The sequence below is a fragment of the Carassius auratus genome, chromosome 19 (assembly GCF_003368295.1).
Source record: "Carassius auratus strain Wakin chromosome 19, ASM336829v1, whole genome shotgun sequence".
Classification (NCBI taxonomy): domain Eukaryota; kingdom Metazoa; phylum Chordata; class Actinopteri; order Cypriniformes; family Cyprinidae; genus Carassius; species Carassius auratus.
The window spans coordinates 4,858,816-4,882,005 of NC_039261.1; the positions used below are offsets into that span (position 1 = coordinate 4,858,816).

Below are 23,190 nucleotides of genomic sequence, written 5' to 3' on the forward strand. Positions count from 1 at the left end.
CATGATCTCCGGCTCTTTTTGCCTTGCGTTCAGTCTCTGGTGTTTTCAGACCTGGCCGTTGAGCCCCTTCAACACTATTCTTGTGTTCTTTCTATTTATTTTATATATATATATATATATATATATATATATATATATATATATATATATATATATATATATACATATATAAACTAGTGTACTGTGTCACAGCACTTGCATTTCATTTCTCTTTTGTTGGTTTTGATTGCTTCTTTTGTCTTCATTTGTAAGTCGCTTTGAATAAAAGTGTCTGCTAAATAAAAAAAAATAAAAAAATGAAGCTTGGAACAACATGAGGATCAGTTCAGATTCTCAATCTGGGACAGCGCTTTAATGCTGCTTTGGCTTCGGGCGTGTTGCTGGTCAAGTGGTTGTCTTAGACCTGTTTTACAGGCAGAGCAGGAACCGGGTCGTATCAGCAGATTGACTGGAGCGAGGAGAGAAGGACAGGTGACTGAGACAGATGGTCTGATGACAGCGGTGTGCTCCAGGCATCAACCAGCTCTGTGACTCAGTCTTCATGTCATGGTGTCTCTACAGTACTGAGCACACGCTGATGAGCTTAAACGCCGTCCTGCTTATGGAAAACCTTTAATGTTAACTCAGCATTATAATCAACATTAACTAAAACATATTACCCCAAAAAATAAAAAATATATATATCTAGTTGCCAGAGTTTTAAGTTGAAGACGAATATAAATCTATATAAACTAGTGACTTGATAAAAAGACAAATGTTTTTATTGAAAACAAAATCTATAAAAGTCCTTCAATGAGACTAAAACAACAGACCTGGACCGTTTTAAAATTGTGAACTGTGAGTCCATGAGAACTTTAAATTTCAAACGTCATGAAAATAGTCAATTTCAGTGTCTAGAAATTGCTTTTTAAAACTGAAATAGCTTTTTAAAGAAATCTTGGTCCAGTAAGTGTATAGTAATAAAATGGTCAAAATGTGTAGGATAATAATGATATAATAATGAAACCTTTCAGTTTCAAAATTTCAGTTGCTTAAGGACTTAAGAGGATTTTGAAAATCATTAACCTTAGTTAATGTATTAACTAACATGAACAAACCATTTATTACAGTATTCATTCACCTTTGTTAACGTTAATGAAAACACAGTCATTCACTGTTAGTTCATGTTAGTCCACAGTGCATAAACTAATGTTAACAAGCACAACTTTTAATAGTCGGTGCATTAGTAAATGTTAAAATTAACAAGAACTAAGAATAAATGCTGTATGTACAGTTCATGTTAACTTAAATAGTTAACTAATGAACCTTGTTGAAAAGTGTACAAAATTATTAGTACATGCACATTTCAGTGGCTAGAAATTGCTCATTAAAACTGGAATAAATTAAAAAAAAAAAAAAAATCCAGTGCCTGTATATATTAATTGTATAAGAATAGAATATGTGTGTGTTTATATACAACACACCTCTGGAAATATGTTTGTATTTTAAAATGGTGTGATTTCCCGGCCTATTTCAAAAGGAAGCACGTTTTGTCCACCGATCCGGTGTGTGTAAGTGAACAGGAGCACCTCTGGAAGCCTCTCAGCTGGGGTGTGTCAGTGAAGAGCCTCGGGCCACGGCTCTGGGACGGGCCTGTGCGCTGAACAACACCCCTAATGAGGAGAGAGGATGAGTAATCAGGAAGGGATGGGAGAGAGAGAGAGACGGAGACAATACATGTGCATTATAACACACTGCAGCATACTCACAAGCCTACTTTCAGATTACTGTTGACCTAATATAACTGATTTAAAGAGGAGAACTGTGTACCACGTGGATATAACAATACAAAGAGAAAGAAGATATATTCCATTCAAGTGCATTAAACATCACGTCAAGGTTTCAGATCCGAGTTCAGGAAGAAAGGGGGGTTACAAGTCATTTTAATGACTAATAATCTAATCTGATTATGTAATCTAGATTACACGTAATCAGTTACTCCAGTGTATCTCCATCAACTTCACAACAGTGTTCCTTCACTTAATATTTCGAAAAATCATCAATTTGACTGTGTTGAGTTGACACAATGAGAATAAGAACTTGAACTGAACTGAGATGATAACAACATTATTGTCTTCTGATGAATTTTGCACAGTGACTGTTATTGACCTCAACTGAATCAATATTGAACTGAATAACGGCTGTCTTCGGCAGAACTGTTTATCGCTGAATAGAGCTGGTTTCATAATGAACGAACTTCACAGAGTTCTAGAGCTGAACTGAATGATGACACTATGGTCTTGCTACAGCTGCTTGATGGTGGGATGTAGATTTGCTTTTCTCTTTAACACACTGTGAAGCTGCTTCGAAACAGTCTCTGTTGTATGATCTGCAATTATATAGTCATTTCAGTTTTAGTTCTATTCATCTTAGAAATGATAGACCTCTCTTTACCTTACTTTTTAAAAATCCAATCTTTATATTTGATTTTATTTCAATTACCAAAAATAAAAATATGTTATGAGCACCTCAATAAATTTTCACTGTAATTTGATCTGCTTTTTGACATTTTCACTAGTTTTTTTTTTTTTTTTGTTAAATCCTATTTAATTTTGATTTTTTATTTTATTATTATACTAGGTTTAGATAATAATAAAGAGGGGGATCCAGATATTTTATGACAACATGCTCTTCTAGGTTTTCAGGTCTGTGACTCCCTCTGTTGGAGATCTTCAGTACAGACATCAACTATGAGTTATGAAGTTGAATCATGTGTTGATGTGAACAATGAAGATTGTTAAAGAGAATAAAGACAACACTAATCAACACTGTATCGGTTTCCCTCAGCATCCTGATCTCTCTGATCACAGCAATTAGGTTAATTATCACTAATATAGGCTACACAGACCCACTGGTAGAAGGGAGTTATTGAAGTATTAGTTATTGATGACATATATTTCTTTGACTTATTATTTAATTTAACTAAACGAAGATATGTTGTTTTATAAAGGTCACATTTAAAACTGTCTGTACTGGAAAAATCAAAAACCTGTTATAGATTTGATTTATTTTTTATTTTTTTTGTACCTTTGTGCCAGATCCAAGGAAAATCTATGATAACTAATAAATATAAAAACAAAAAGCGCTTACATATTTATTGTTCTGTTTCTTCCTGTAATCTCAGAAGATTATTAGATCAGATCTCTGTGTGCAGCCAACAAAATTACACTCAGTGGATTACTACAATTAATGGCTCAATTAATGTTTGGAAATGGAAACTGATATTCCCTACAGACACACTACAGCAAAACATAGAAACAACTGAGTTTTTATATTAAATTAAAAAGTTATTTATTTTCACTTTTATATATTCGTTACAAAATTAAACAAGTATTCATCTTTCTAAACGCTGATTGGCCACATCCGAGGGCTCCAACAGGTCTCATCCAATCACCATCGAAACTGCGTCATATTGGGTCGAAGGATGACGCAGTGGCAGTATATATGTGATAGCTCGCCCCGCCCCTTCTTTCCCGATCCCCGGCTGTTAGTGCTGTGTGAGTGCGCGTGTGCTCCGGAGCTCGCCTCGGCACACATTATATAAAAAATTAAAAAAATACAAAAAAAATTAAAAACTTTTAAAAACTCCAAAAAATCATTTTCTTTCATCACCCCCCTTTTTTTCATTAAACATCGGTGAAGTGGGAGCCGAAGGCCTTGAAACATCTTCAACAACCCCGTGTCGTTATAACGTTAGCGGTTTGCTTCATTCGTTGGTTAGGATTTTTCGCATTTTAAATTTCACTTGCTCTAAATATTCGTCAATTTTAATCGGCGTGTTGAGGTTAGTTTGACAGTTAAGTTACCGTTAGCTATATCTGACGTAGTTGAGCTCACGCGCTAGCGCCGCGAAACACATTACAGTTCTGCGAGTTGACAGCTGCGAGGGAAGAGAAGATGAACCCCAGCGCTCCCAGTTACCCCATGGCCTCGCTGTATGTGGGAGACCTGCACCAGGACGTGACTGAAGCCATGCTCTACGAGAAGTTTAGCCCGGCCGGTGCCATCCTCTCCATCCGGGTGTGCAGGGACATGATCACGCGCCGCTCGCTGGGCTATGCCTACGTCAACTTCCAGCAGCCTGCAGATGGTAAATGATGGCATTGACGCTAAAGACGCATTGAAAATTTAATGAAGCGTGTCAGTTGCATGCTATTGCATCTCATCATATGCAGCAACACGCGTCTGGGTCTGGATGTGAATTATAAAGCTTTGAGGATGAAAGATGCAAGCTGTTGCATGACAGCAGTGACTTGCGTGCCTGTCATATTTAGGGCGTGGGTGGGCGGAGAGTGTGCAGCACAGAGAACCCTGGTCAGTAAAATGCCTTGATCGCATTGACTATTGCGGGTTGTTCTCCCTGCTTTATTAATAAGCTATATCATGCTGTTTTCAATAGGTTTAAACATGGTCTTGCAGGTGTCACGTGTGCAAACCCTCTAATTTAGGTCCGACATGCAACCTATTTCATGCAATCCGAAATTTCTTGTGCTCCCTTTTTTATTTAATTTTTTGGAGTCAGGTTGCATATATCATATGTTATGTGGATTTTGTTGGTTGTACAAAAAGGGTTCACAAATTAATTTGGGATTGTGCAAAAATGCAATAAAAATTCAGTGTAGGGACTAAGCAATGTCTATGTAATTAATGCATCACTTTTATCCTTAAGTAGTTAAATTAAAATTAAAGTAAGTAGTTAAGCTAGTTTTTCAGATATTTTTATATAAATATATATATTTGACGTTTTACAGCGGGGTTTTGGAAACTTTTTGTGACTCCAAAAAATACTATATTTTTACAAAATGAATTATTATATAAATAAAGAAAGTCTATGTAAATCTCAAATAGATCTAAACCATAAAGAAAACTAATGACGAGAGAACTTCGATTAAACAATTTTAAAGAAATAGATTTTTGGAACAATTTTTGAGTTTTGTTACACGTCATACATTCTAGATCCCCAATTCCAGAAGAGTTGGGACGTTTTGTAAAATGCAATAAAATCAAGAATCTGTGTTATGTCAATTCTCTTTTACTTTTTTTTTAATTGACAAAAGTACAAATGAAAGATTTCCAAAGTTTTCACCAACGTAAATGTATTTTGTAAATATTAACCAATTTTGATGACTGCAACACACTCCAAAAAACTTTGTACAGAAGGAAAATAAAAGTGAAAAGGTTATAGAATATCCATGTTGAACTGTTTTGAAACGGCTCACATGATGTTTGGGTGTAAAATAAGCATTTCCGTCTTTGCAAACAAAGCTGGGTCATGGCTCATCACTTTGTGCCAAATTTCACAGAAGAAGTGTCAAACAAATCAAAAATCACATTTTGCCACGCAAAAAATTTCGGTCTTTCACCGACCTCCTTGTATGATAATGCCATACAACTACCATGTATGATCATTTGAAAAGATTCAGGGAATCCAGAGAAATCACAGGAAAAGGGCAAGGCAGAAAACCTGCTTGATCTATGAGCCTTCAGATGACATTGCATTAGAAACCGTCATGGTGCGTTGTTAAATATAGCCACATGGGCTCAGGAGTACCTCAGAAAACCACTGTCTTGTACCTCAGTGTGCTGCTGAATCAAGAAATGCAGCTTGAATCTGTTACTCAAGGAGAAAGCTTTACATCAATTCTGTGCTGCACTGCTGCTGGATTCTCTGGTCCTGAGCTCAACTCAGTAAGACAAAAAGAATGAAAAGATGTCAGATGAGTCCACATTTCAATGTGTTTCTGAGAAAAATGATGTTGAGTTCTCAGTCCCAAATATCAAAGCAACCATCCAGACTTTGATCAGCGACTGACGCAAGACAATGTCAGCTCTCATTCTGCATGTGCTACAACAGCATGGTTTCATAGCTACAGAGTGAATGTGTCTCCAAAAAAAAATCCATCTCCATCGAAAATCTTTGACCAGTCATGAAAAGGAGACTCAGACAATGTCGACCACAGACTGCTGAGCTTCTTAAGTCTTCTATCAAGCGAGTTTGGACAGAAAATTAGCCCACAAAACTTTAACAATTACTTACTATCCTCATTTTCCAAATAAGGAAATCTAGTAATTAAAAGGACAGTGTTAAACATGCCTCTGTCCCAACTTTTTTGGAGTGTGTTGCAGCCATCAAAATCCACATGTACATAATAAAATTAAGTTTGTCAGTGAAAACATTGGAATTTTTTTCTTTGTACTTCATTCAATCAAATAAAAGTTAGAGAGAAAGAACAGACAGCATTTTTATTTTATGGCGTTTCACGAAATGTCCCAACTTTTCTGGAATTGGGTATTTGGTATTGGTTACCTTTTGTTATTACCCGTATTGTTATTTGAAGTATATTTGAATGTTGATTCTTTTTAAGATAAGTTGAAATGATTCTAAACAATTTGTTGAAATATTGTAATCATGTTGACTTTGCCATGAATATAGCATATTATTTATATCACAAATAAATAGATGCAAATAGCTAGTGTAATAAAACAAACATTTAAATATGGATTTTGGAGGTTTTCTTTCTACTAGTCCAAAAGACGTGGACGCAAAATATCCAGAAATAATCAAATTGAGTGCGTGAAATAAACAAACAAGGGTTTTTGCCAATAGTGCCTTGCCTTAATGATTTTAGTGGACTCGTAATTGTTTTTGCTTCCAGCTGAACGCGCTCTAGACACTATGAACTTTGACGTGATCAAGGGTAGACCTGTGCGCATCATGTGGTCTCAGCGCGACCCCTCGCTGAGGAAGAGCGGCGTTGGAAACATCTTCATCAAGAACCTGGATAAGTCTATTGATAATAAAGCGCTTTATGACACCTTTTCTGCATTTGGCAACATCCTGTCCTGCAAGGTAAGTCCCATACACGCTATAGTGTGTGCTTTGCAGTGATTTGATGATCGAGTGTTGGATTTTTTTTGTGCACGAGTGATTGTTTTGGTCGGTGGGAGCATGATTTTATGCCTGATATCCTTTCTTAAGGTGGTTTGTGACGAGAATGGCTCAAAGGGCTATGGCTTTGTGCACTTTGAGACCCAGGAGGCCGCTGAAAGAGCCATTGAGAAAATGAACGGCATGTTGCTGAATGACAGAAAAGTGTAAGTGAGATTTTTAGCATTGTCCCAAACCTGAGCATCAGGTTGAAGGAAAATTGCTAAAAGACCTTGCCAGCTAACACGAGGAGTGGCTTTGACTAACAAACTTGATTTGGGTTTGAAGTGTGTGAAAGGGTGGTGACATAAATTAAATATTAAATATTGTAACATGAAATTTAAAGGAATGGTCCAACCAGAAATAAAAAATGTAGTGAAAAATTACACTGATGGTTTTTGGGTGAACTATTCCTTAAAGCGACATTCTCATTTTTATATTGCCTAATATACGTTTGTTTAAAGATTGCATGCAAGTTTTACTGCATTATGACAGACATTGTAGATGAAATTGTGCTCCAGGTGGGTCACTGTTAATAATTCAATAATTTCAATAATCTGTCATCACTAACATGTTCACAGAAGTGCATTTGAGATACAATTCCTTTCAAAAGTTTGACGTCTGTAAGATAATTACATGTAGTGCACTAACCAATGCTGCTTAAAGTCTTCAGTTGTCACATGATCCTACAGAAATTATAATAATATGCTAATGAAGAAAAAAATTATCGATGTTGAAAATGGTTGTACTGCTACATAATTTTGTGGAAACCATGAATCATGATACATTTTTTGACGAATTTATAAAAAAAACTGGATTTGATGAATAGATTGTTTTTCAAAATAAGTTTTTCAAATATAAATCTTTTGTAAAATTATAGTCTTTACTGTTGAATTCATTTTAACATGTCCATGCTGAATAAAGGATTTATTTATTTATTTATTTTTAAATCTTACCTAGACTTTTCAATGGTAGTGTATATACTAAACAAATCTGCTTAATACAAGTTAAATAATTCTTCCTTGTTATTTGAGTAATAAACTGTGGAAAACTTTCCTTATTCATTTCAATTAAAGAACATTTTTCTGGCTTTTAACATCTACTTACAATGATGAATGGTATACTGTTGAAAAATCCCAAATGTCTTGATAAAATGTAAACTACGCCAACCATCCTCTTGAAATAACTAGTTTGAGATCCATGAGATTCTTCTATTAAACGCTCCGAATTTCTGTCAGGTTTGTAGGGCGCTTCAAATCTCGCAAGGAGAGGGAGGCTGAGCTCGGGGCAAGAGCCAAAGAATTCACCAATGTGTACATCAAAAACTTTGGGGAAGACATGGATGATGACAAACTCAAGGACATCTTCAGCAAATATGGTTAGCTCTTTGTAGTACTGCGATTTATACACTTTGATTCTCTGCTGACATACACATTACCAAACGCTTTTCCCTTTTTTGATCAGGTTCTGCCATGAGCATCCGTGTCATGACTGATGAAAATGGAAAGTCCAGAGGCTTTGGATTCGTGAGTTTTGAGAGGCACGAAGACGCCCAAAGGGTCAGTTCAACTTAATGTGGTCAAACTAATGTAACTGACTTCCTTACGGAAACTTAACCGCAGGATGCACATGTACACATGTGCAATAGTTCTGCTCTCTTCTGACAGGCTGTGGATGAGATGAACGGCAAAGAACTGAACGGGAAGCTCATTTATGTGGGTCGTGCTCAGAAGAAAGTGGAGCGGCAAACTGAGCTCAAGCGCAAATTTGAACAGATGAAGCAGGACCGCATGACTCGTTACCAGGTCAGTGAGAGTGACCTCTGACCTCTGCAGCCTTGTCAAATTCAGTGTTTCCTCCTCAGTGGACCACACTGGCCAAAACGGCTGCAACAGTGAATTTGTAGCCCATGGGCCTCACGTTCCTGTATAGTGGATATGGAGGATAGAAGGGCTACATACAAATGGTTGTTATTCAAGGACATGAGTTAGACTGTGTTACTGCGTTTGGATCTTCAGTTTTATTTATTAAATCCAGGGGAAGTGTGTTGTAAGTTCTTCACAGCCGTTTGCTGTCTTTACAGGGTGTCAATCTTTACGTGAAGAACTTGGATGATGGTATTGATGACGAGCGTCTTCGTAAAGAGTTCTCCCCCTTCGGTACAATCACCAGTGCCAAGGTACGGTTATTTATACACGTTCTAGACATCTACATACACATTGATGGTCTTATTAAAATTCATTGGATTTAAAAATGGATTGTTTTACTTTAACGCACTTTCTTGGTCTAATTGTGTACACTTTATCAGTGCACAAATGTTTCCAGTTACTGTACTAAGCCTGAAAAGCCTTAAGCCTGAAAAAAAACATTGCATGTTTCTTAAAGCGGTCATGTGATGTTGCTAAAAAGAACATTATTTGGTGTAACGCAATGTGTTAGATATGCAGTTTAAGGTTGAAAAACCACATTGTTTTCCACATACTGGACATTATTGTTTCCCGTCTATGCCCCGCCTTCTGAAACGCTTACACTCGGTCTGAAAAGTGAGGTGTGCTCTGATTGGCCAGCTATCCAGTGCAATGAGGAATACAATGATTTTGTTTCCCTTGATGTAATATCTTTGCAAAAGCCATTTCATGTAGATTTTAATTAGCATTTTGCCTTTTAGACAAAAGTCGAAGTCTTCCCCCTGTTCTGTCGCAGGTCATGATGGACGGCGGTCGCAGTAAAGGCTTCGGGTTTGTCTGTTTCTCTTCCCCTGAGGAAGCCACTAAAGCCGTGACTGAGATGAATGGCCGTATTGTGGCCACTAAGCCCCTGTATGTGGCTCTTGCTCAGCGCAAAGAGGAACGGCAGGCCCATCTCACCAACCAGTACATGCAGAGGATGGCCAGTGTCCGCGCAGTGCCAAACCCCGTGATTAACCCCTACCAGCCTGCACCTCCATCAGGATACTTCATGGCTGCCATTCCACAGGTGGGTTGATTAACATTACTGCTTAGTTTTTCCCCTAATGTTTGTCTTGCATCACAGGCCCAGAACAGAGCTGCGTATTACCCTGCCAGTCAGCTCACCCAGCTCAGACCCAGTCCCCGCTGGACCACACAGGGCGTCCGGCCTCAGCGTAAGGCCACTGTCTATCCCAGAAACCTGCTTCATTAAATGAATCCAGTAGTGCTGATTCATACTAATAAAGACTTTTCAACAGACTTCCAGAACATGCCGGGCACAATGCGGGCGTCTGCCCCCAGACCGCAGTCCTTCAACACCATGCGTCCTGCGTCTCAGGTGCCTCGCATGATGTCCACACAGCGCGTTGGTGAGTAGTCCCAGCATTTACATGCACCACAGCACCATCAGGTTTGGTGACATAATAATAAGTAGGGCTGGGGGAATAATGCATCACTTCTGAGATTCTCCAAATGCATCAGGATTCTTCCTCAAGTTGATCAGTTTGGTACAGCAGATGGTGCTGCATGCTTTAGAAACAGCCGTACTCTGCTCATTTCCAAATCTTTACACCAACTTGTACCTAAAATAATCGTTCATAAAATTGGAAAAGGTTGAAGTGAATTACAAGGGTGTTCACGGTGGGCTGAGGTGAAATTACATGACTCAGTCAAACACACAAGCGCTCCTCAGTAGTCTTTTTCTTGAGCATTTCAGTGTGTGGATAAAAACTAGATTAGAGCAATATCTGCTATTAAAATCTAAGCTGAGAATCGCAATGCATCTCAATCGATCCGTGAATTGATTCTGCATCAATTTATCATCGCAGACCTGATATTCAGTGATTTTGTGATTAAACAAACTTGATTTCATTTGCCTTTGTAGTTTGTTAAAGACCGTGTCATTAGACCATGGAAATCTGCTGTCCTGCAGAGTTTATATTTTACCCTAAACAAGGCAAAAGTGTTTTATTGCTTACCTAAACTTTCTTGACTTCAGTGGCTGTTGGTTTAAGTCATGGTTCGTTAAAAACAGCCTCATAATACATTTGGGAACGTTTTGGCCTGCCAAGAGATATGTGACCTGTGCTGACGAAATGAATCACAATGAGTACATTTTCAAAAATTAGTTAATTTTACTTTCTCCGTTAAGGCGAGACACTGCAGGTGAACAGGGCAAAAAAAATAACTAATAGTTATTACCTTACTTACCCAGTTTATTGATAACATTGATTATTGCAAAATTTTTTGTATTACAAGTTTTCAAAAATGTTATGTTTAAATATGCAAATTAGGCATTATTTAATGAAATATGTGCTAATTTGCATAAATGTCTAGTACAAAAATCTGAACACTAGATGAAAATACTTTGAACAGCCAGAAAAAAAAATATTTTCACAATTTTGGGGGGAATAAAATGTTGTATATAATCAAGGAAAATATATATGAACAAATCCCTCTTGTAAAAACCTTCAGAATATAGACAGGAATAAAAATGTCAAGTTTGGTGTGTGTAAGTGCTACTGATGTGGAGATTTTATGGGATTTTATGGGTCGGCCTTTAAAAATATGTGTTGTAATTGAAATCTATTGACACAAACAGATAAAGTGCTATAAAAGAAACACTTAACATTGTCTTTTGGATGTTTTCCTTCCACTAGTTTAAAAAAGTACTTTATGAAAAACCAAAAAGCCCGAAATCTCAAAATTGACAGGTGCTTGTTTTTGCCTGCAGTGTCTCACCTTGAATGACCTTCTAAATGGAATCTGACAGAAAATGACAGATACATCCGTTTGAAGTCGATGGGGTCAGCTAAATCAATTTAATCAAATCAAATTCTGAAGTTTTCTGAAGGTCCCAAAGCAGATTCTCCTAGCAAATTAATGTAGTTTTTTCAGTTGAGTTTGTTACTGGTGATTCTCAGATAACACATTATTATGAATTACATAATAATATTCAAAACAAGTTCTTATAAATATTGAAAAGTGTTGCTTCAGTGGTTATTCAGGAGTTCATGTACAGCCTCAACAGTTCTTGATTTAATAAAAAAGACGTAAATCTAGTATTAACACGGTAATAATACAGTAAAAATCAAAACTGACTTTCTTGTTTCCCATTCTTTTAATAAGAAGTCATATGCACTTTGTCTTTAATTGAAAAAAATATGCTACTAATGACTTCAGATGACCGGGTCTGGACAGTCCCATTCAAATTTTGAATGCATAATGAGGGCTGAATGATTTCAGAGATTGTTGCAGAAAAACAATCACATTACGTGTTACAGATGAATGTGGTGATCTCTCCACATCCAAACCTGGCCAGTATTAATATTGATGTTTCTCTCTCAGCTGCTCAGACGATGGGTCCACGGCCCAGCGGTGCAGCGGCTGCAGCTTCAGCTCCTCCAGTGCGAGGCGTCCCGCAGTACAAATACACCCCCAGTGTCCGCAGCCCCCAGCAGCACATCAACACACAGCCTCAGGTGACCATGCAGCAGGTACGACTGCGCTCCACCTTTAACCCTTCACGCCTCAAAGATCTGCTTTTGAGTTAACTGTACCCTGTGCTGGGGAGTAACTAGTTACATGTAACGGAATTACGTTATTTAATTACAAAATAAGGTTACACTTTATTTTAAGGTGTCTTTGTTACAGTGTAATTATAAAAATTACAGAGTAATATTAATTAACTACAAGTACTTATTATATGGTTAGGGTTACTTGCATGTAATTATGCATCATTTATTGTTATTTTAATAGTAACTACATGCAACAAGGACAGTTACTGTGAACAAAAAAAGGTGTAATAAATTAGTTACTTAAAAAAAAATAGTGATTACAAAGGGGTTACATGGGAAATATTTTGTACACACATATAGATTTGATTTATTTATTTATCAAATTGATTTTAAATCTGTATTTTACCTTAAAAGGAAAAAGTCTGGTTTTGTGGTGGCTGTGCTTTAAAATTAAATTTTGATAATCTTAAATCAAGTAAAGAAAAATGTTGAAAGTTTGACAGTAGTAGTATTAGTGTTGAGCACAACTTTAAGGTTAACCCAGCCTGCTTTAAATGTTTCAAAATGATGAACAATTTAGAAACTAATTTAGAAAAGTAATCAAAAATAGAATCCGCTACATTACTTTAACAAAGTAATTGAAATAGTTAACATTTTTATTACATTTTGAATAGGGTAGCGTCTAATCCAAAAGACCCTTCCCAGCACTGACTGCACTGGTTTACTGTGTTTACAGCCTGCTGTGCACGTGCAAGGACAGGAGCCGCTCACGGCCTCCATGCTCGCCGCTGCCCCGCCACAGGAACAGAAGCAGATGCTGGGTAAAGAGTGCTGCTTTTCACTGCATGCTCCTCCCACCACCTGACCAAACCAGGCTAATGTCTCATCTTCCTCTCACAGGTGAGCGTCTCTTCCCACTTATCCAGAACATGCATCCCAGCCTGGCTGGCAAGATCACCGGTATGCTGCTGGAAATCGACAACTCGGAGCTCCTCCACATGCTGGAGTCTCCAGAGTCTCTGCGCTCCAAGGTTGGACTCGTTGCTGAACGGGGGTTTTGTGAACTGCGTGGACTGAAGCACTGGAAGACATGTCTGGATGCTTTGTCTGACAGGTCGATGAGGCGGTGGCCGTACTCCAGGCTCACCAGGCTAAAGAAGCCGCTCAGAAGACCGTGACCAACTCTTCTGGCGTGCCAAGCGTCTAAACCAAGGTAACGGTGGTCCCTGCTCGCGTCAAATGTTTCATGTGTTGGGAACTGCGAGGTCACGATGTCTGTTTTACAGGGGGACAAGGCCTCGAATCTTCACCGAGAGGAAAAAGTAAACATTGCACAAAAAAAAAAAAATACAGAAAACATCGCAAAACATTGAAAACGATATTTTAGAAAAAGAAACTTGAAGGAGCCAGGTCTAGAGACGGGCATTCTAGGCCTAGTTAAGGTATAAAAAAATAAAAATAAAAGTAAAAATGGACTAAAATAATGTTAAATAACAACAAAAATCAACAGTATAGGTAATTAACAGCCGTAAAGCATTCCTGCCTTGTTTTTATTGCTTTTAAAGCCTGGCCTTGTCATGTTCTCAGTAGGAGAAAAGTGACCGAACCGGCAATGTGAAGTTATCTTCGATTCAAAATATGCTTGCTCAAATAAAGCTCATTACAAATGAGTGAGTGTCTTTTTCAGATCTCTTTCAGGGGGATTCGGGATGCTGATGGTGTGGTGTTTTAAGTTCATGTCCTTAGACTAGATTCAGACTTGTAACACTGCACTTTTATAGCCCTTGTGTGATTATTGGGAAGAACAAGGGTGAGGAATGTTGGAATGAAAGAGGAAGATGATGAGTGCCAGGAAGGGAGGGTAGCTGCACAAAAAAGGAAAACAAAAACTGCATGGCAGACTTTTTTTATTATTATTATTATTATTATTGGGATGTTTACAAAGACATGGGATGTTGGGGTCATTTTAATAAGTGGAACCCTATTGTTCTACATTCTGTTGTAAAGAATAAAGGCAGGAGGTGAAGAGGGACAATCCTGGTAAAACTTATTCCTAACTCACACCCCCCCCCCACCCTTTGAAGTTGTTGAGTGCAATGGTTTTCCAATAAGTAGAGTAACAGAGACAGTGTCATTGCTCGGCTGTGTTCGGAGGTACCTTACCAGTGAAGTTATTTTTAGACATTTTCATTTCAAGGAAAGTGCACACTGTTTCTAATTTCTCGAGCTACTGTATGCCTGAACATTGATTTCAAAAGTAGGTCACTGAGATGCTTGTTTACATAGTTTAAAGTGTAGGTAATCATCAGGTTGTTTAGCAAGGGCATGGATATACTACAAAAGAGCCTTGACCTTATATGGGCGACCTTTCAAAGAACAAAGCTTCACTGATCCTGAAGAAACATTCTTTAATTCCAGTTTGAAATAACGGATTTAGAATTTTAGTGTCACTTTAGTTTGTCTTGTTTCAATTTTAAATGTAATAAATTTTCATATTTACATTTTGGATTTATTTTAAACATTTCATGGTTTGTCTCATGCACACTTAACTCATTTTTTAATAATTCTTAAAAGATGGAAAAATTCAAACCTGCTCATTTTCATATTGTTTTGAAAAGTCTCTACGTTAAATTAATTTACTAAAGAACTCCAATGAAGCAGTTGAGAAATATAATGATATATATATATATATATATTTATATCATGTTTGTGTTTACATAATATTTGTATGTGTACTGTGTAAATTATATATATATATATATATATATATATATATATATATATATATATATATATATAAACATACAGTATATATTTTGAAAATATTTACATATTCATATTTTTATATGTATATTTAATATATAAACAACATATTTTTCTTAAATATATACATGGATGTGTTTGTATTTATATATATATATATATATACATAATAAATATACACTGTATACACACATTATGTATACAAAGATGTTGGATGTGATTACGGTAATCGTTTGACAGCACTAATATATATTATATATATTGCAATTTGCAACTGCATAGCAACTAACCACATTATGTAGTGTTGAGTTTTTCACGTGCCCTTTTTTTCTGGTAATTTTAAATCAAATTCATTACGTTTTTGCATCTACTTTCATGAATTTAATTGCATTCTTTCTCTCCTTAATGCACCACCTAACATTAACCAACGAGCATTACATTACATGTTATAGTATTTATTAAACTTTGTTCATTTTAGTAAAGGAAAATATAACTATCCATTGTTAATTCATTTTAGCTAAGGTTCATTAAATATCAACAGATACAACTTTTAAACTATAATTAGATATATATTAGTCAGTGCTGAAATTAACATTAGGATTAATAAAAGTATTTTTCATTTTTAGGTTAAGTTGTCTCGTGTATTTAACAGTAATTGCTGTTAAAACTATAAAACAGGATCAATATGTCCCGCGGCCTCATGTGAACGGCACATTTACTCAACCTCAGACTCTTAAAGGACAAGCTGGGTAAGCGTTGATGCTTAATCAGGATCCACTTTGTTTGATGTGAGCCGTTTCAAAATGAGCAAGTGTTGAAACCTGTGCGTTCAGTTCCTCATGTTAACCCTTTCTAGTGTACACTGCTATTCAGAGCTCGCTTGTCATGCTTCCACTCCAAATAGTTTCGTTTCCACTTTCAGACAGGGACTTCACATGCCTGTCGCACGCTAAGTGATACCCACATCAGCTTTGATTTTTTTAGATTGTCCTATGACATCATTTGTATACAAAATTGGATTTAAAATGCAAAATCATTAAAGCTTTCTATATTCAAGATGATAACCGGACACCTCTTACTGAACTAAACAATGCAGCCTATTACTATTTGAAATGTCAGCTGTTGTATAATGTTTTACATGCTATTTATATAGAATAAGAGGTCATTAATGTATACCATGCAGTATGCAGTACACTAGTTCTCCACTGGGAGGATATCTGATACCTCTGTTGACTTATTGATGTCAGTCAGTCTCTGATAAAGAGTTTCTCCCAGCAGAGACATTTAATGGCCTGTCCGTCATTGATCTCAGGTTCTTCTCTTTGCATAACTGGTTGTGTCAGGATGCATTGATCCTCACAGCTGTGTGAGCGATGTCAGATACTGAGTTACAGCATGAGCTTTCAAAACTCAGTGCTGGTGTTTAGTAGTCTAGTCTAGACTGTCAAATTACACGGTTTGGGTGGACTGACTGCTGAAACATCTCAAAATCTTTTTTTTTTAGTTCAAATAATAATAATTTACTGACCCTCAGGTGGTTGTTCAAAAGCTGTATGACTTTCTTCTACAGAACATAAAAGAAGATATTTTGAGAAATGGCTCAGTGTTTTCTGTCCAATGGAAGTCAGTGAATACCAAAACTCTGTTCCACAGAGAAAAAAAGTAGGTCGTACACGTCTGGAACGATGAGGAAATGAGGACCATATGTTCATTTTTTGGGTGAACTATCCTTTTATGATCAGTAGTTCCAGGCTTTGTGGGAAAAGTCATCTGTTTTCCACTTCCTAGTTCCTAGTACATAGCAATATTATTTTATTATATTTTATTAAAAGAGGATAGTTGTTTAAAATATTCACATTAAATTACATTTTTAACCCTGTTAGACTCAAAGAGTGCTGGCTAGTAACTGATTATTATTATTATTTTTATATATATATAAATTTGCCTATTTCATCTTTTTTATATTATACTTAAATTATTTAAGCAACAACTGAATTTAAGATTCTAAGATGAATTGTTGTTTATTATTTTATTTTATTGTCATGTTTAATAGACTTCATGATATTGCTAAAGAACAAATTAGATTTTCTTACTACACCGGTCAATAGTAATCTTAAAATAATCAAAAGTCTGAATATATTTGTAGTCCAACAGATTACTTTATGAACTATTTTCATGATGAAATATCCGTAAGTAATCTGCCCAGCCCTGGTCTTAAATCAGTGTGAACTGAACAACGTTTAAACAAAATATGTTTTGGAAGACAATGGCTTACTCATAATTTTGCGTAATTTTAACAATAAAATAAACTCAAAATGTCATTAATTCATTAACAAAAAACATTAAATGCTAAAATTACACCAAGTAAATTAAAGAGAAATATAAATGTAAAAAGCAAATTAATTAAGTAAAATAATTAAATGATGAAAGTGCATAACAATGACTAAAACGTAAACTAAAATTACAATATATTTAAAAAAACTAATAAAAAATATTAATAAACAGTGTTGGGGTAGTGCATTACAAGTAAAGTGAGTTATGTAATCAGATTATTTTTTTCAATTATCTAGCAAAGTAACACATTACTTTTTAAATTTACAACAATATCTACACAAAAGTAACTACTTTCCTAACTAAGTAATGCAACCAGTTACTTTTTTTATGGAGTAACGCAATATTGTAATGCACTACATTCTTCATTACTACTTAATACTATAATATATTTATTTCAAAATGAACAATGCAACAATGATTTAGTCTTTAATTATTCTTTATCTTGAGTCTTCACCCAGAAATGGAAAACATTGTCATTAATTACTTACCCTCACGTCATTGCAAACCTGTAAGAGCTTCGTTCATCTTCAGAACACAAGATATTTTTGATGAAATCCGAGAGCTCTCTGATCCTCCATAGACAGCAAGGGTATTGCCGAATTCAAGGCCCAGAAAGCTAGTGAGGACATCGATAAAATAATCCATGTGACATCAGAGGTTCAACTGTAATTTTATGAAGCTACGAGAATACGTTTTGTGTGCAAAGAAAACTAAAATAACTACTTTATTTAACAATTCTCTGCCGCAGCACTCTGGCGCCATTATGGAGAGTATCACGATGCATGCCTTGAACAAAGGTCTTACGTGTTTGGAACGACATGAGGGTGAGTAATCAATGACAGAATTTGTATTTTTGGGTGAACTGTCCCTTTAAGGTTTGGATTCTGAAGGTTGTTCTATGGGTTTGCTTAGTAGATGCATTCAGTCACTGGTTTTCTCCGTAAATCTGAGGCCAACAGCGCATGTCTGTATCCGCCTGCCCACAACTTCTTGCTCATGCTTGAGTGCTTGTGCCCTTAACGACTCTCCCAGGGCCAGCCATTACAATCACTCACTGATTTCCCTCCCAGCCAGGTGAGCATAACATGTTGTCTCAACAGCTGTTCTGTGAAACGCCTCGGGCATCTGTACGCTCTAGTCTCTCAGCTCAGAGTGAGGTTCAAGCGGCACAAAGGTCATGGGTTTGTTCCACAGGAAACACTGATATAATCTGAGCACCGAATGCACTGAACATCCTTAGAAGCATTGAGCAAAATTACAGTAGGGGTGTACTTAAACCCAGACATCACAGGAAATGAAAAAGTGTGCTTAATTGTATTGTAGGTGCATTTATTGTGTATTGTATTTTAGATCGTAAAGTTTATAAAGTGCATAAAAAACAGTACATGCAGAGAATACATTTTGATAAAAGGCCACTTAAGTGTAGGCCTACTAAAGTGAGTTCTCTTTTATTACTATGTGTCTTAACATACTTTAAATAAGTGCACTCTGTTAAAATCCTTATGCCTTAATCATCTTTTGTGGTGCTTTTTATTGTGTCTTTTATATGTGTAGTAAAGCGTGTGTAAAGTACTTGATTGTAATTTTAACTGCATTGAGTTTTTTTTTAATTATTTTTTTATTTTAATGTTAATATTATATGTTATATTTTAAATATATCACCAGTTCAAATTACAGTAAAATATATTTTAGTTGATCATAAATGCTTGTCAGTACATTCTGCAGTTACACTTTAGCCGTATTCCAGAAGATTTATGAAATTTTATTTAAAGACGTACTTAAGTCCTACTTAAGCATTGTTAGGTTTAACTAATTGAATTTAATATAAATTTGAACTGTGATGAATGCAGTTAAGTGTCTGAAAACATTACATTTAGCTCATTCTTCTTTTATAATATTTCCTTAAAAATACCCTTTTTAAAAGTATACTTAAGTGGACTTCTGGTAACACTTTAGAATAAGGTTCCATTAGTTAATGTTAGTTAATGTATTAATTAACATGAACAAACAATGAATAATACATTTATTACTGTATTTATTCATATTCGTTAATGTTAGTTAATGAAAATACCGTTATTCATTGTTAGTTCATTGTAATTCAAAGTGCATTAACTAATGTTAACAAGCACAACTTTTGATTTAAATAATGCATTAGTAAATGTTGAAATTAACATGAACTAAGACTTTTAAATGCTGTAGAAGGATTGTTCTTGCTTAGTTCATGTTAACGAAAGTAGTTAACTAACATTAACTAATGGAACCTTATTCTAAAGTGTTACCGGACTTCTTTTTCACAAGAGTGGACTTGAATGTAAAAAGCCTGTCGTCCGCTGTAGTTGACAGAAGTTGTCTTGAGTTGAACTGGTTCGGGGAAGTCTGTGTCTCAGGTGTATGTGGAGCTGAAGAGCAGCTTGTGTTCTTGTGAGAGCGTGGATCACGACACGCTTCTCTCTCATTCATCTCCATTGAAAGCGGTTGCTATGCACAGGATGAGACTGAGATGGTCGTGTGGTTCAGCCGCTACACATGAATGAACATGTTGACCCATTATGACCCTGCTGTTACAGATACTCTCAACCAATCGTCCAGATCCTTAAGCCGAGAGTACAACCGTATATAGCTGCACATAAACATCAATCTGATGCACATTCAACATTTGAGTTCATTCTCCCCTCACATCAATATATATATAGAAATAAATAAAATGTTCAATTTGCTGTAACACTTTACAATAATATTACATTAGTTAACTACATAGTAAATATGAACGAAAAATGAAAAAGCATTTATTAATCTCAGTTTATATTAATTTGAACATTTACTAATACATTCATAAAAGATGTAACTGTAAATATGAATTAGTCGACCTAGGCTAACATGAACTAACAATTTAATTAGCGTTAACAAAGATTATTGCTCATTTTTGACTAATGCATTAATTCATGTAAACTTCTAGACCTCATTGTAAAGTGAAGCCTATTTTTAGTACTATTAACGAAGGTTTAGTACTTATACTTTAAATTTTAATTCTCATTCTCATTACTGTAATAAAAACAAACAAACGAACAATATATTAATTGAAATTGACAGCATTTATACATAATTGTGTTTGTTTTACAGCTGATTTAACACATTTATAATCATTGTGGTACTTTTAATCTAATACAATAAAAGATTGAATCACATAATTTGAAATTAATAATTATGATTTATGAGAATTATAGATGAATGAATAAATGGGTTTGGAATAAACTCATATTTATTTATTTGTGGTGAAAAGACTTCATTGATTTGTTGTTACCATTGTTTGAGACTTTAGCCGGTTATTCAGGACACATTCATATTGATTAATACGATATCTCTGACATAATACATGGGTTTTTAATTTAACGTTTTAGTGCTAATGTGAATTTTGGAGATGCAAAAAAAAACAAAAAAGTTGATTAATTTCTAAAACATTTTCAACCATAGCACACTTTAAGGGAGCTGTTTAAAAAGAGCATGATGATTGTCTTGTACAGTCTGCAGTTTAAGTCTTTGCAAAATCATGCTGAAATGCCTCATTTTTAATTCTGATTCCCTTACTGCGGTCCCTGCGGAGACACAACATCAGCACTCGAGTACTTACTCATTCATGTTCTCTCTGTCTGTCAGAGCAGGTCATCAGTTCATTTGATCATTTCTTTTGTCAACTAACACAGACAAACAAACCTTTCAGAAATACAAGAATCTCTCTGCTTCCACTCTCAGACTGAACCGTTGAGATTGATCCATGTAAATCATTTAGCATTGATCCAGGGTTTTTTCTGCATCCTGTTGAGTCCCAGATTGATTGTGTTGAAGAATGTGTCCCTTCTGCCATCCACTGTTTTTACAGAGAACAGTTTATTTTCTGTTCCCTTATGCAATGAATATATATATATATATATATATATATTCACTCGCTATATTTATATCGGAAAATATATGTGCAATATATTTTTTTCTTAAATGGCATCACACATTTTCATACATGAAATGTATAACTAATAAAGGGAGATAAAAGTTTATAAATATGTGTTGTTTGTTGCATTCATTGCTATATATTTTTAAATGTATCAATATAGTCATGGTCTTGCACATATTGCATAATGAAAAAAAAACTGCTTAAAAGCACTACCTTCCCGTATTTATTATTGAATATATTGCATTATTTTTGCTTTATAAGAGTTGTGTGTCAAAATGTCAAAAATGAAAGCCACATCAGTCCATTTAACTGTTTAAATACAGTTTTGGGGAATTCAAACTCGCCAAATTGCAATTGTCCTCCCATGTATATTTAAAACTTGATGTTTTGGCCTATAGTTGTTTCTGCCAGTTTCTTTAGCAGCTGTGAGGGACGTGTAAAGCGGTTTCCCCGCTCTCCTTCACATTAGAATGAAAAAGGAGAGTGTGGCAGAGCACATACACATGCACATGAGCTCTGCTGCGTCCAGCACTCAGATGTAAATGTGCTGGGATTGTTTCGGGAGGTGCTGTTGTTTGCATGAGTAACTGGGTGTGTGCCATGAGACTCTCCTCACACCATTCCTCCTGTGACGAAACACACAGCTGGAGGACGCTGATGGGTCCTTGCTTTGTTTTGAGATCTGGAAAACTCCTTTTGTCACGTGCATGGAGAACATTACTGCAAGGCATACAAATGGCAGTTTATATTTGCCACAAGAGCTTATTTTATTCAGAAAACACTAAACTGTGTGCCCTGTCATCATTTACCAGTATGCCACCAAAGGGAATATTTATCTGGGCCCGGACTGACTTCATATGAGGAAGGCTTTGTGTTGAAACTCTCTATAATTAGAGCTCTGGTTTGGACACCATCAGGCAGCCGCTGAATTGCTCCATATGGAAATACGTTTTTAAGAGCTTTTGCTGTTTAACTGGGTACGTTTTGACCACAATGGTCCAAATTAGCAGGGTTTCCCGACATACAACAATATTATTGGACACATAAAACCATTTATTTCATAATATAAATAACTACTTAACCTACAAAAAAAATTACTGTGTGTGGTACAATGATGAAGATACCATGGTACTTTAAGAAACAGACTTTACACTTTAGAAGCTTGATTTTCCTTAAGCAGAACTTGCATTAAAACGAGATTAAACATTATATATATATATATATATATATATATATATATATATATATATATATATATATATATATATATATATATATATATATATATATATATATTATTAAATATGGTATGTGGTAATTTAATATATGATAATCCTTCTCAACCATTGCATTAAATATTATTAATATTTGATTCTGTGGTTGAGAATTATTACCATGTACTAATGAATTTCGAAGAATATCAGGTAAAAAATTTAAAATATATGATGTAAAAAAAAAAAAGACCAAAAATGTTTAAAGAAAAAAGAGAGTCACAAATAGCTAGTTTTATTTAATTACTTAGTCTTTTCTGAAAAACTGCTTTTTGTTTTAATCATGCATAAAAATGGGGAAGACAATTCCATTTTTTTATTAAACAGCAATAAAAATATTATTAGAAACAAAAGTACGCCAATTCTTTATTTCTTTCATAAAGGTATACATCTGTCATATTTAAATGAATGTTATAAAAGGAGCTATATTTTTGGCAGATTT

General features: G+C 35.4%; 2 protein-coding genes and 1 non-coding gene across 6 annotated transcripts in view; all 3 read left to right on the top strand.

Annotated features, from left to right (window-relative positions):
* Positions 1-3,499: 3,499 nt before the first annotated feature.
* On the top strand, positions 3,500-18,502 carry pabpc1b (poly A binding protein, cytoplasmic 1 b). Of its 3 annotated transcripts, XR_003294427.1 has the most exons (16): positions 3,502-4,129; positions 6,696-6,889; positions 7,019-7,134; positions 8,206-8,345; positions 8,432-8,526; positions 8,635-8,772; positions 9,051-9,146; positions 9,671-9,943; positions 10,001-10,091; positions 10,176-10,286; positions 12,265-12,413; positions 13,171-13,255; positions 13,335-13,465; positions 13,549-13,647; positions 18,280-18,355; positions 18,444-18,502. XR_003294427.1 is itself a non-coding variant. In XM_026288465.1 (15 exons), exons 1-14 carry the CDS (start codon positions 3,937-3,939, stop codon positions 13,639-13,641), a joined length of 1,905 nt encoding a protein of 634 aa, XP_026144250.1. In that variant the 5' UTR covers positions 3,502-3,936; the 3' UTR covers positions 13,642-13,647; positions 13,721-14,104. The 3 variants fall into 3 exon arrangements, 1 of the variants encoding a protein (XP_026144250.1); XM_026288465.1 differs by lacking the exons at positions 18,280-18,355; positions 18,444-18,502 and adding an exon at positions 13,721-14,104; XR_003294428.1 differs by lacking the exons at positions 9,671-9,943; positions 10,001-10,091; positions 10,176-10,286; ... (4 more) ...; positions 18,280-18,355; positions 18,444-18,502 and having other exon boundaries at positions 3,500-4,129; positions 8,616-8,772; positions 9,051-9,152.
* On the top strand, positions 8,798-8,932 carry LOC113120325 (small nucleolar RNA SNORA5). The gene has a single exon (XR_003294599.1). It is a non-coding gene; the product is annotated as a small nucleolar RNA SNORA5 (small nucleolar RNA).
* The window catches only part of rnf19a (ring finger protein 19A, RBR E3 ubiquitin protein ligase), a 40,908-nt gene continuing 31,318 nt past the window's right edge, over positions 13,601-23,190 (top strand). For both annotated transcript variants that reach the window (XM_026288461.1, XM_026288463.1), the window contains exons 1-2: positions 13,601-13,647; positions 18,280-18,355. In XM_026288461.1, coding sequence (XP_026144246.1) covers positions 18,295-18,355 — 61 coding nt within the window. In that variant the 5' untranslated portion in view covers positions 13,601-13,647; positions 18,280-18,294. The remainder of the gene's footprint in view (positions 13,648-18,279; positions 18,356-23,190) is intronic.